This window comes from Hoplias malabaricus, chromosome 16 (genome assembly GCF_029633855.1).
Source record: "Hoplias malabaricus isolate fHopMal1 chromosome 16, fHopMal1.hap1, whole genome shotgun sequence".
Taxonomy (NCBI): domain Eukaryota; kingdom Metazoa; phylum Chordata; class Actinopteri; order Characiformes; family Erythrinidae; genus Hoplias; species Hoplias malabaricus.
Window position 1 is genome coordinate 11,506,766 of NC_089815.1, and position 12,140 is coordinate 11,518,905.

Sequence of the window (12,140 nt, forward strand, 5' to 3'; positions counted from 1 at the left end):
TAGGTATCAACAGGTAGTAAAACTTGTCAGAACATCAGTTTACAAAGCAATTACAGACCATGTGCACCCAGACACAGGTGCCACCACAGCCAACACTCAGCTGTACATTAAAGTAAGTAGTTTCATTTTATGTTATTGGAGGCTATGGGGAAACATACAGATTTGTTATTCTAAGCAGCCTAAGCCTAGTATTTACTTTGATAGATCTTTCATTTTTTCAGATTTCAAAAGGTGATCTTGCATGTAAAAAGGTTGGAGACCACTGGTGTACAGTATTAACACTGGTCTTAGTTTTGAGTGTCCTGATACATTACTCCGGAAAAGTTTAGCGTATTAGATGTAAAAAAAAATTGGTATCAGACAAAAAGGTTTTTCTAATATATATTTTTCAACAAAAATCATTCAATCCTAGCCATGGTACATCTCCAACTTGGGCATCTTTTTAAGTTGCCATAACTGTGGTTTGAATGTTGTGTTGATTTTAAAGCATCCTTGGGTTTCTAGAAGGCACTATATAAGTGTAACGTTAACAGCTGCTTAATACTTTCCTGTCAACATTTATTGGAGTGAAATGTTTATTATATTTGACATGGGTTTAACCACAGAAGACAAAGAGAAAGGACAGTAATATTGAAGCATTTATTTGTCTCTGTTATGAAACGGTGTAGGCAATTCAAAAATTAAAACAAAATAAATATGGACACTTGGTAAAACAATTTTCTAATGAAGCATTTTACACAATGTACAATATTGTTTCCTTTTTTGATAGATCATTTTATACATTTTTTTCCCAAATTAAATAAAACAAGTTCATGCAGAAAACCCTGAAAAAAAGGAGGTGGAGCTGAGAAATGGACAGAGATGAGATAAAATGAGTTGAAGATTATAGCTGAGAAAGTAGTATAGAAAATTGAATATATCCTAATTGATACTCTGGCCCACCCTAGCTCCACCTGATTGCTTAAACTGCTAAGAAATAAAAATTAAAAGAAACTGAATCAATTGTGTTTAAATGTCTATGAGAACACTGAATGTTTAAAAGTGACAAGAGCCTGCACCGAGTCTTCAACAGGGTCCACAAAAGTTTGTGTCTATCTTTGTGCATGGAGGGGTCAGTAGTCTGTGTCTGAGCCCTCTGCGTTGTCTACATTGCGAGACAACATGTAGTTGTCCATGTCGATAGAACGGCAGTTATTAATAGCGTAACGTAGCCGCTCTGCCATCACTGTTTGGCTCGAGTAGGGCGGGAGGCGGAGCTGGAAGAAACAGGTCTGAGAGGTGGGAAGACTGTCGTATGGCTGCAGGCATAAAGAAGTGTATAACAAAATTAATAACGAGACTTTATTATTAGAACTCTGTAGACACACAAAAACAAATCAGAGTCTTACCCGGTCCACCTTCATGATCTGGAAGCGCTGTGAGATGTCAGCTGTGTTGGCTGGAAGGCGCGAACGTCCAGAGACGAAGCGCATGAAGAGAACTCGCTCCTCGTTGGAGAACTCCTCCAGCGTCTGCCAGAACCACTGCACTAGCTGCTGCTGCTCCTCAACCTCACGGTAGCGCACTACCTTCTTCAGCACCTCTACGCTGATCTCAGGAAGGCCACAAACCATCTGCTCCAGCTGCCTTGCCGTCAGCAGAGAGAGGAGAGGAACTGGCACGATCCACGACATGCCTTCACGCACAGCTGCCACCTACCACACACAAATGCAGTGTAACAGAGATCAGTATTTTGTGAGCCAATTCCATCTGCAAACTGTTTTTAGCACTGCTGGCACATTAATTACTGATCATCTAATTTAGATTCAGGGTAGGTGTGAGGAATGACTAAACTAACTCAAGTAAAGACACTATGGTTAAAGTTTAGTTATTAAAATTTCAAAAAGCTTGCAAGGAACAGGTGAAGTCTCACCACTGTCTTGACCTGTGGTTCCCTAATTCTTCTGCAGCTACCCCCTTTTATAGATCAGGATATTGTCGAGCCACAATTGACTCTGAAAACTTGACCCATCAGAGTCAGTAGGCAGGACCTAACTGCGATGTATACGGGTTGATTCTATAGCACAATAGGTCATAAAACTTTGATCACACAAGAATAGAAATAACACCTCAGTAATATCATATATTTGGTATTCAGTTTGTGCAGACATGGAGTCTTCCAGGAATCAAATACATGATTTTACTAAAGTGTTAAGGGCAGAGCCGGACCACACTACACGCTCACTATGCACGTTGCACAGGGCCCCGCAAATTAATGAAGGCCCTCTCATCTCAAGTTATGGAGAGTTTGTGTATCATCAGAAGATGAAGCAAAACCTTCCTTCAGGAAACGAAAAGAGGGGAAAAAATACTCCACGAGAGGAGCTGCAGGAACAGCAGGGAGGTAAACCTGTGACTGTTCTTCTCGAGGGTACGTAGCTGCAGGAATATATTCAGAGAATTAAAGATGAACAAAATATTCTTCAAACTTCATTTAATGTGTAATTTTCACACAGCATAAACAGCAACTGATATGTTCATATGATGTAGATAAAAGAGTTTTTTAGACAGTGATGATATAAAAGGAATATCATGATTTCTTTTTCCACCTTAATCACTGAAGCAGTTACAGGCGCCTGGAAAAAAATTCTGCATCATTTAAGGTGAGACAAAGCTGCAAGGAATGCTGTAGAACTAATCTACATGCACATGCCCGTCCACTGACTCTTGATTGGTCATGCTGACAAATGTAATTATATAATTGTTCATAGTAATGGCAACCGTAAAATAAACACATCATTAAATAATTCTTTTTAAAACATCATAATTAATAAATGTTTAATATGCACATTTAAATAACAGGTAAATGTATCAAATATATTCAACTGTGATATTTAAGATTCTATTTCATTCATTCATTTTAACTGCTTATCCAGTTCAGGATCGAGGTGGGTCCAGAGCCTACACAGAAACACTGGCCGCAAGGCAGGAACACACCCTGGAGCAGGTGCCAGTCCCTTGTAGGGAAGCACACACACACATTCAGCTTCTATTTCAAAATTAAAAAATCTGATCCAACATTTAATTAATTAATTCCAATTTGAATTATTTTTAAGTATTAATTTATTTGTATGATGTCTCATATCACTCCATCAACATGTCTGTATATGAAGAGAAAACTCAGGCTGGGGATGAATATTTTGGAGAAATCATCATAATCATTGTGTATCATATCACAATGAGAGCTGTTGATTTATGGCCAAGTGATTATCCCAACTCTACAGTATCTGAGCCAACATAGAAACACAGACATACACACCTGGCGGTCAAGTTCATGTAGTCTGTATTCAATGGCACGTTCTACATACTCCTTCCTGTTAGAGAATGTCAAAGGGATGCTGTTTCCCCCTGGTATAATAGGCACCATTTTCCCATCGGCACTCTGACCCACAAAGGAGTCCAGAGGTATCATCTACAAAAGAAAAAAAAGTTAGTTCAAATAAAGTGATTCACACAGCACATCTGTTCAGTCGGGGCCAGGTTAGTTGTAATTACTCAGGTTTATGTACAAAATAAGCAGGAGGTAAGGCACTTCCACAATGGCATAATTTGCTGTTGTTTTTAATCAATTTGAGTGTAATGAATGAGATGCATATTGCAGGGATTATGTCATTTCAATGCCAAACATAATCAGCTGGGCACAAATCTAGGCTTGTTTTCAATCTCTATAAAAACACTAAATGAATCTGGCAATGAATAGTTTATAGAAGTTAAACTTTTGGGGGCAGCCATGGCTTTCCAAGACCGGTAGGAAAAAAATTCCACGGCTGACGTCCTCTTGACCAAGGCATCTAACCCCCAAACTGCTCCCTGGGCACAGAGGTGGTTGTCTGGCCCGATATTGCTGTGTGTGTGTTCACTGCCCCAAGTGTGTGTGAATAAGCTCATTTGTAGAGAAGCAATTTCCTCTTAGGGGATCCATTAAAATGATGATTCTTCTTCTTTAAATCATTGAGCATGGTCAACTTTCAGCTTCCTCAAATCTTATGAAATTAAATTCATTTTCATTAGTGTTATTCTAGAGTTTATGATTTTAAAAAATTTGTTACAAGCAAGTATACAATATTAAAATAATATCATCTCAAATCTCAAATCTGTGTGTTACCTCATGGAAGTTCTGTTCAGTAATGCTGCTGTCCTCCAGGTGAAGGATGCTGTTGAGTGTCTGCACATAAAGCAGATCCACTTCCTCCAGGTCTTCCAATGTGAGTGGAATACAGCACAGCTGCTTCCACACTAGTGGAGCTAAATGAAGGTCCAGTGGCTTCTTAGTGCGGATGGCCACACCCATCAAGATGCCCAGAAACTTGAACTGGAGCAAATGCTCCTCCAGACACGCTGAGGGATTCAGCAGAAATCTGAAAGTGTTTAAACACACAAAGGCATACGCAATGAACATTGACAGAAAGCTTCACAAATACAATGATGGATTATTTTTATGGCAACTACCTGCAAATACATGAAATTAAGTGCTTTAAAATAGAAATGAATTACTGACCTGTCTCTGTTGTAGCCCACTTCCGTTGTGGCATTAGGGGAGGGGATAAGTAGGTCAACCACTCCTGTTTCAAGCTCCTGCACATAGAGACAAACAAAATCAAAATCATTAGCTATAATACATTAGATGGATTTTTTCATTTATATATAATATACACAATTTGAGTTACATTAAATAGGGATTAGGAATCCTGCTGTTATCCTGCTATCAAGTTTAAACTCAGAGTACACAGAGTGTGACCCTTATATGTTGGCAAGCATTATACAATGATAACAGATTAATTAAACACAAGAAATATAATATAATGAAAACAAATACTATGAAACAGGACAGTGTCTAATCCGAATAAAATGAGCTACTGAAAACAAGAATAAAAATTTTCAAAATAAATAATAATATATAAAAAAAACAACATTAATGAAAAAGCTGTTTGAGTTGTGGTGGTGGGAGACGCTATTCTGTGCCCATTCCCACAACTCAGAAGTGGATGGTGAGGTGACAATGCTAACTATTTCTAACTATACACTTGGTAGGGGTAATCCAATGAGGTAACTCTCATAATGTTTCAAACCTTTCAGTAAGAACATTAATATCAAGTGTGCAGGCACCTCCTTGCAACATTAGTGCACACTTAAACAAAACCACAAACCACAAGCATGGGGACAGTAATAGTGTGATGTAACACATGTAAAAGGTGACTGAACCTGGCACATTTCAGTGATTGTGTCATCAAAGACGCCCCCTGCATCGTCGGCTCCTTCTCCCACCAGCTTCACCTTCCAGGCTCGGGATGGGAGTCTGAGGTCAGAAGCGTTCAGCTTCACCACCTGACGAGCAATCTGCACGAAGATGGGCTTACACTTCCTACCTCTTAAAAGAGCACCAAAAAGGAAGATAGAAGATAAGGAGGAGAATAACATCTACTGTTTCCAGAACAACATTTTGCAACTAGAACATTAATGAAGTAAACATTAAGAAGTTAATTCATGTGCGAAAAAGCAGTTTAATTGGGTTTATTCAACTCATAAAAATGGTTTAAAGAAGGCCACCAAAGCAAATGTTTAGTTTAAAACTAAAACGACAGATTATGTCAATTGTCAAACATTATTTTATGTTTTACAGTGAAGTGTAAGATGCAAGTTACTGACCGAGTAGAAATTCTCTTCACAGTTATCTGAGGGCCATAGTTTTTGCCTTGCACCATTGTTTTCCCAATAGATCGCACCATTGGGAGCATATAAACACGGGGTGCAAGCAAGGGGCGCAGTTGTCCCTGAACTATTCCCCAAGTTCCTGGATTATAATGAGATGTGCAACTCTGAAAAAGATAAAAGATAGCAATCATTTGGCAGATCATTTTTATCTGATGTTAGTTACAGAGTTAGTAAAGTTTAACCCTGTTACAGAGGTCGACTAATATATATGAGTTTGGAGGGTAGGATTGTTATCAGTTGCTGTTTATGCTGTGTGAAAATTACACATTAAATGGAGTTTGAAAAATATATATATTTTTTATCTTTAAAGTGACTTAGCAGTTAGCAGCCACACTGAGTTTGTTCTTGGTAGCGGTGTATGATCTCAGTGGTCATGTGTATGAGTGTTAAGGTTTACCTGGTTGTTGGGGCTGAGGTTGAGAAGCCTCCAGGAGGAATACATGAGGTCAGAGAAGTGATAGAGCAGGCGGAGCCTGGCTCTCAGGGCCTCCATGCTCACGTCTCTCAGAGAGCTGTACTGAGGAGGCACACATACGGGCAAGCCCAATTGTAGTGGCACTGATGACCCTAGAGGGTAAGTATCAAAGTTTAGAGTATGAACAGACTGGGCAGCGCTATGTTCATTGGCCTAGTTAAAATATAATGTAATGATGTGAATAAATGTACATCCTTTAACCTGTACATAATGCAATTGCAGAACAGTTCTTTGTGGCAGTTTTGGCAATAATAATAATAATAATAAAAAAAATAATAATAAAATAATAATAATAATAATAAATAAAATCATTACAGGTAAGTTTTCAGTTTTGTATAAAAATTTGATTTGCATTAAATAAAAAAAAATATTGACAGCTGGTCATTTAGGCAGAGGATATAAGATCAAATTTGCTGGAAATTTCATGATGTGAGCATGTTAGCATTCCAGTGAAACTCAATTTAAGGAATGCATGTTAGAATGACACAAAGTCCAAACATTACAGTAATGTTTTTAAGTACAATATGGCTAGTTATGAGCCCTAAAATATTTGGTAAGACTCCAAAACATCTTGGTAATTTGGATCCAAAATGTCCAAATGTTTCTTTTTTTTTATTTTTGCAAATAAATTCCTAAAATTGTTTCTACTTGCTTCTTAAACACTTCTACATTGCTCATATGCCTATTATTGCTGTGTGTGTGTGTGTGCGCGTGTGTACACCTGGTGCTCTTGGAGGGACAGATGGTGCAGTCCATGCTGCGCTGTGGCAGCGTCCTGCAGAAATCTGCTGGATGTTCTTGCCTTGCAGAGCAGTGATAAGAGTTGGCTCTCTTACATGGTTTGTGTGACCTAGGCCCAGCTACATAATACATGTGGGCAAAGACATTATTAACAACAATATTCATGAAATCTGCTATTTTTTCACCACCAAGTAGTTGCAAAAAACGTTTTGTTGTTTGCTTAATTACTTAGATTTTTTTGTATAAATGGAAATTCATATAACTACTTCTGTAGTTCTTAAATAAACCAGTTTATGCTCAATAATGTGGATCACCCCCATAGGGCTGACATTGTTTAAAATAGGTTTAATAGTTTAATACACATCCTCTGCTACATCCAGGTCATGAACTGTCAGTATGATAGCTTCGTAATGTGAAGAAAATGACTGCTTTATCAGTAGTTGTGAGCTAATTTCTTTACCTGTCCCTCTGAGTTGCTCCCCCAAGCGTAAACATCTCCTGTGGATGAAAGAGCAAGGCTATGCTCCGCTCCTACTGCCACATCTTCAATAAACACACCTGTCAAAGCTGGGACCTGCTGAGGACGGTTGTGATTACGTGCTCGCCCCTCTGGCAGACCAATCAGACGATCTAGGATATTTTAATGGAAAGATATTAATCAATTAAATTATTCAAAAAAGCCCAGTAACATGAGTGCATTCACTTGTGAACAATCAAATTATTTCTTAAAATAAACCCCAAAAAACGATAAAAAAAACACAAACAAAAAGTACAACCGTACAATTACATGCATAAGATTTGATACCCATTTTCACATGCACAAGTACACATGCAAATATGATATTTTTTTGCAAACCTTAGTGCAAAGTTAAATTTATTTGCTGAATTTAATTAATGGGAAAAAAGGTGTCTGAACAGTCCACATTGTTATAATTTTTCATATATTATTAATGCAATAATTTTTGAAAACAATAACAATAATAACAAAAACCCTTCTAAATATGTAACTTTGATGAGTTTCTAGGGGTATGGGGTTTAATCCAGAGAGGAATTTTAAAAAATCACCAAAATAATACATTTGACCAGGAGTGGCCATAGTATTTCATTTCACTATGTACCTTGCCCAAAAGTGTAAACATTTCCATCTTTGGTCAATGCTACGGAGAACTGTGTCCCACAAGCCACCTTCTTAATCCCGATGCTACACAGAATGTCCACTTTCTAGGAAGAAAACAAAACACAGACATATCTAGGATTGTGAAACATTTGGTTTGGCTCCTGCTGTTTGTGAAGCATGATTTTTTTTCTTTACCTACAGGGGGCCATTATAAATCAAAGAGTACACAGCGCTTACAATTAATTTGCACTGTGCATCATTCCTGCTGACATTTACATGTTTTCTGTATATTGCTTTGACATAAATTTGTAAATGTGGGACCTTCTAAAGACTAAACCAGGCCCCAGAAATCGAGAACCAAACGAACTGTGAAAGATGTGCATTCTGTGAATGTAGAATACCTGTGGGGAGGATTTAGCAGTTGAGTTACCAAGGCCCAGTTTCCCATAGTCACCATCTCCAAATGCCCACACTGTCATTCCATCAGCTGATACAGCCAAAGTGTGATTTAGCCCACAAGCCACCTAAAAACACCAATGCTTCCATTACCAGAAATATTTTGAGTTTTACTATCTTAAAATTAAACTCACTAGGACCACACATACACACACACACGTATACTGGCCTAGCAGGATCAATTACATTATGCTTTTCTAAGCATATCAAGGAAAACTAAATACTTAAAGACACTGGACATGTGCATATTGTCACTGTACAAAAAAAAGCTAGTTGTAACTGTGTAATGTTAAAATGTAACTTTGGTTTGATGCTAGATGACCTCCAGAGGGGGGCTCAGCCTTGGATGCTTCCCTAGCATGTAGTGTGTGATGGAGGCTTTATACAAACAAAGTCGTATGTGGTCCGTGTAACGTTTATCAGTTCAATTTTCTGTTCGTTTGAGGCTAAATACAAATATTGCAAACTGGGTTTAAAACTTTATTTTTTCCACTTTTTTCATTTGGTATATTTAGTAAAGAATTTCCCCCTTTACTGCCTCTTGTAATGAAGGTGATAGGACTGTACCATCACAGTGGGGGATACCAACCTGTTGTACCTCTCTGCACGTTAACCCCAGTCTGCCCACCAAACAGTGAATAATATTTTCATACTTTGTAGGGCCAATAACAAAAACTCACAAAGCAACAGTGTCAGCAGTTACACCATACACATAAATAGAGTACATGGTGACAAATTGGATTCTTTTAATATTTCATTCAGGTTCTGGGGTTTGCTCTCATTTAAGGGTAATATCACTTATTTTTCAAGCAGTAAGGTTTGATATTGTGATCAGATAGTGTGTACTTAAAGCTTACAGCTCTAGACGCGCACAGAGAAGCCTGGTGTAGATGGTATGACTGCGTTTTCGTGAAGTGTAGATGGTTTGACCGCAGTGGCTGCTCCACTTTGTATAATATCGGCCCTTAACAAATATGAAGACGTTATCTGCTTTTTAGTGGAAAGCCGGTGGTTTAAGTATGTCTATGGTTTACATTCAGAGAGCATGTCTCGACCGGTAAGAGGGTACAATCCTATCACTTTCAAAACGCTTGAAAGCTGGGAGGTTGGGCGTGGCTAGGCCCCAAAGGAGGTTTTACCACACCTGTCCATCCAAAATCAGTGACCAATGAAAAGTCTGACCCATTGCCTCTTCCTTGTGAGTGTGAAGGAACCACAGTTTACAATGTGTGTTTTGTTTTTTTTTGGTAGCAAAAAAATCTGTGTAGTGTTTATAGATCTGATGCCCTACATTTGGATTGGCCACAGGTTGAGCTAAAAGCATGACCACACAGAGCATGAATGGATCAGTTAAAGCTGGATCAATCTTAAACCTAAATAATAAACCAAGACAAGGATGGGCACACAACGTGGCAATGATCTAGCCAAGGTGCTAGGCACATGTTACAAGACAGGCTACCCATAGCCAAAATAAGTGGCGAAGGTAGAAAAATTAAGTGTAGCACGGAGAACCCCCTGTGTGAAAAAGCTCTGGTATGCGAAATAACAGCCAACTGAAAAATGGAGTGAACACTGAGAGCTATCCGTGGTGTCACTCGAATAGGCTGTCAAGGAGAGCTGTCTCATGCAGAGAGGGGGGAGCATGAGAAAAGCCAACCATGAAGTCTCAAGACATGGGGCGAATAACAAAATAACAGGAGACTCACTGTGTAATCTTACACATGAGTATCCAGGATGCAATCCCAGCTCGGAAGAGCAAGAGTACTTTGCTGCCTAGTGAGCTGTGTGAAGGAAACAATCTGATATTGTAGATACCTCTGAAACATGACTTTGTTGGTATAAATTTTGTACCTTTAGTCACCCTCTGATGGTCAGAAAGCATGAAATAGCATTATTTTTTACTTTTCTATATCAATTATAGATGTCCAAATCTATAAACTAGTGTAAGGAACATTAAAATGGTCCAAAATTACTGTTACAAATTATGATATCTACATTCTTATCAAAATAAGATATTTAATATGTGTGCATTTTTTTTTACCTGGCCAACTTGATGACCTTCCAAGGCAGTGACTCTCTCTGGCAGTTTTTTGTTTGAAGTGTTGCCCAAGCCAAGCCTGCCATAGTCTCCGTTCCCAAAGGAGAAGAGTTTACCATCAGCTGTCACTACAGCAGAGTGCTTAAATCCACAGGACATCTGTACACAAAAACAGAGTTTCACATCTTTACTACCAAAAATAATCAGACACACCAGGGAGAATTCAGTTGGGCTGGTGTCCATTTAAAACTCATGGATAACATATTAAAACCAAACCAAGACTGATTTATGTAAGTTTGAAGGTCTTGCAAAATTTCAAGTCCTTGTATTTAGGGCAAGTGTTCTTTTGTTGGTTTGGCTGTGCAAAGAAGACATTTACTCAAAGTGATCTGGATTTTTTGTGTCTCTGACCTGCACCACCTCCTCTCCTTGCAGAGCCTCTATTTGGCGTGGTCTCCGCTGACGGTCACTGTTTCCATGGCCAAGTTTACCATAGTCTCCATCTCCCCAGCTAAACACCTCACCACTCTCAGTCAGAGCCATAGAGTGTCCATCAGAACCACAAGATGTGACAAGCTGAGTCACTACAAAACCTGCACACAGGTCACAGTGAAATGAATTGTTTTTTATTAAATGGATAACACAAATCTGGGTTTTGGGTACTTCTTTTTCTTTTCATGTAAAACATGAGCCCAAAACATAAGCTGCATAACAAAAAAGTGAATGTTTGTGGAACTATGTGGAATTCAGTCAGAACATGGACTGCTGCAGCTCGCCTATCTAATTGGGTCCTCATTTGATGCTACATACTCATTTATTCCTTTGCCCAGTAAAAAACTTGTTACTGATGGACTTCATTGACAAATTACAAAGCAAGGGAGGCTAGTTAAAAGTCATAGAGGATAGCACCCCTAAAAGCATGAACTTCCCTAACCTCAAAGATGCTCAAAAACAAACAGAAAGACCCTGTGGGAGAGAAGAAACTGCTTTTTGAACAATAAAAGTCAGTAGATTACCGATATACAAGTATTGTTGTTAAAAAATCACTTGAACTATAATAATGCACAAGTCAAGCATCTCTCTAAATATGTTTGATATCTCAAAATTTCAGTCCTTCTTTAATGGTTTTATTATAGTGATGTAAATATATGTGTTGTGCATCCTCAAATTTGTCTTACAATATTCTGTCTCTTCTATGCTGCTGTGAGTAAGTACCCCCCTTATTCATGCTTAGGCTTAAGGTTTTATTTTTACACAGTATTATGTATATCATAAGGAGTGTGTAATATTGTTTGTTTGTGTGTGTGTTACCTTGCAGTGCTGAGATGACAGTGAGAACATGCAGATCGTCAGAGTTGCCCTGTCCGAGACGACCATAGCTTCCCTCTCCACAAGCAGATACTGTCCCATTCGCTTGAATTACAAATGTACAGTTCTGCCCACATACAACCTGCCCACAAAGAAAACAGAAATTATGAAAAAACATGTTACACATGACATGATGTGCATAGGCATCATTTGGAGGATCAAGTTGTATTTTATTGGTTATTATTCTAACTGTG

General features: G+C 38.5%; 1 protein-coding gene across 10 annotated transcripts in view; it reads right to left on the reverse strand.

Moving 5' to 3' along the window:
• Positions 1-422: 422 nt before the first annotated feature.
• The window catches only part of herc1 (HECT and RLD domain containing E3 ubiquitin protein ligase family member 1), a 68,690-nt gene continuing 56,972 nt past the window's right edge, over positions 423-12,140 (reverse strand). For all 10 annotated transcript variants that reach the window (XM_066647791.1, XM_066647797.1, XM_066647798.1 and 7 more), the window contains exons 64-78: positions 11,890-12,028; positions 10,990-11,171; positions 10,582-10,737; positions 8,486-8,608; positions 8,086-8,188; positions 7,428-7,597; positions 6,948-7,086; positions 6,149-6,318; positions 5,686-5,855; positions 5,242-5,407; positions 4,538-4,614; positions 4,145-4,397; positions 3,299-3,451; positions 1,389-1,694; positions 423-1,298 (exon numbers count right to left, since the gene is read on the reverse strand). In XM_066647791.1, the coding sequence (XP_066503888.1) occupies positions 1,113-1,298; positions 1,389-1,694; positions 3,299-3,451; positions 4,145-4,397; positions 4,538-4,614; positions 5,242-5,407; positions 5,686-5,855; positions 6,149-6,318; positions 6,948-7,086; positions 7,428-7,597; positions 8,086-8,188; positions 8,486-8,608; positions 10,582-10,737; positions 10,990-11,171; positions 11,890-12,028 (2,493 nt within the window). In that variant the 3' untranslated portion in view covers positions 423-1,112. The remainder of the gene's footprint in view (positions 1,299-1,388; positions 1,695-3,298; positions 3,452-4,144; positions 4,398-4,537; positions 4,615-5,241; positions 5,408-5,685; positions 5,856-6,148; positions 6,319-6,947; positions 7,087-7,427; positions 7,598-8,085; positions 8,189-8,485; positions 8,609-10,581; positions 10,738-10,989; positions 11,172-11,889; positions 12,029-12,140) is intronic.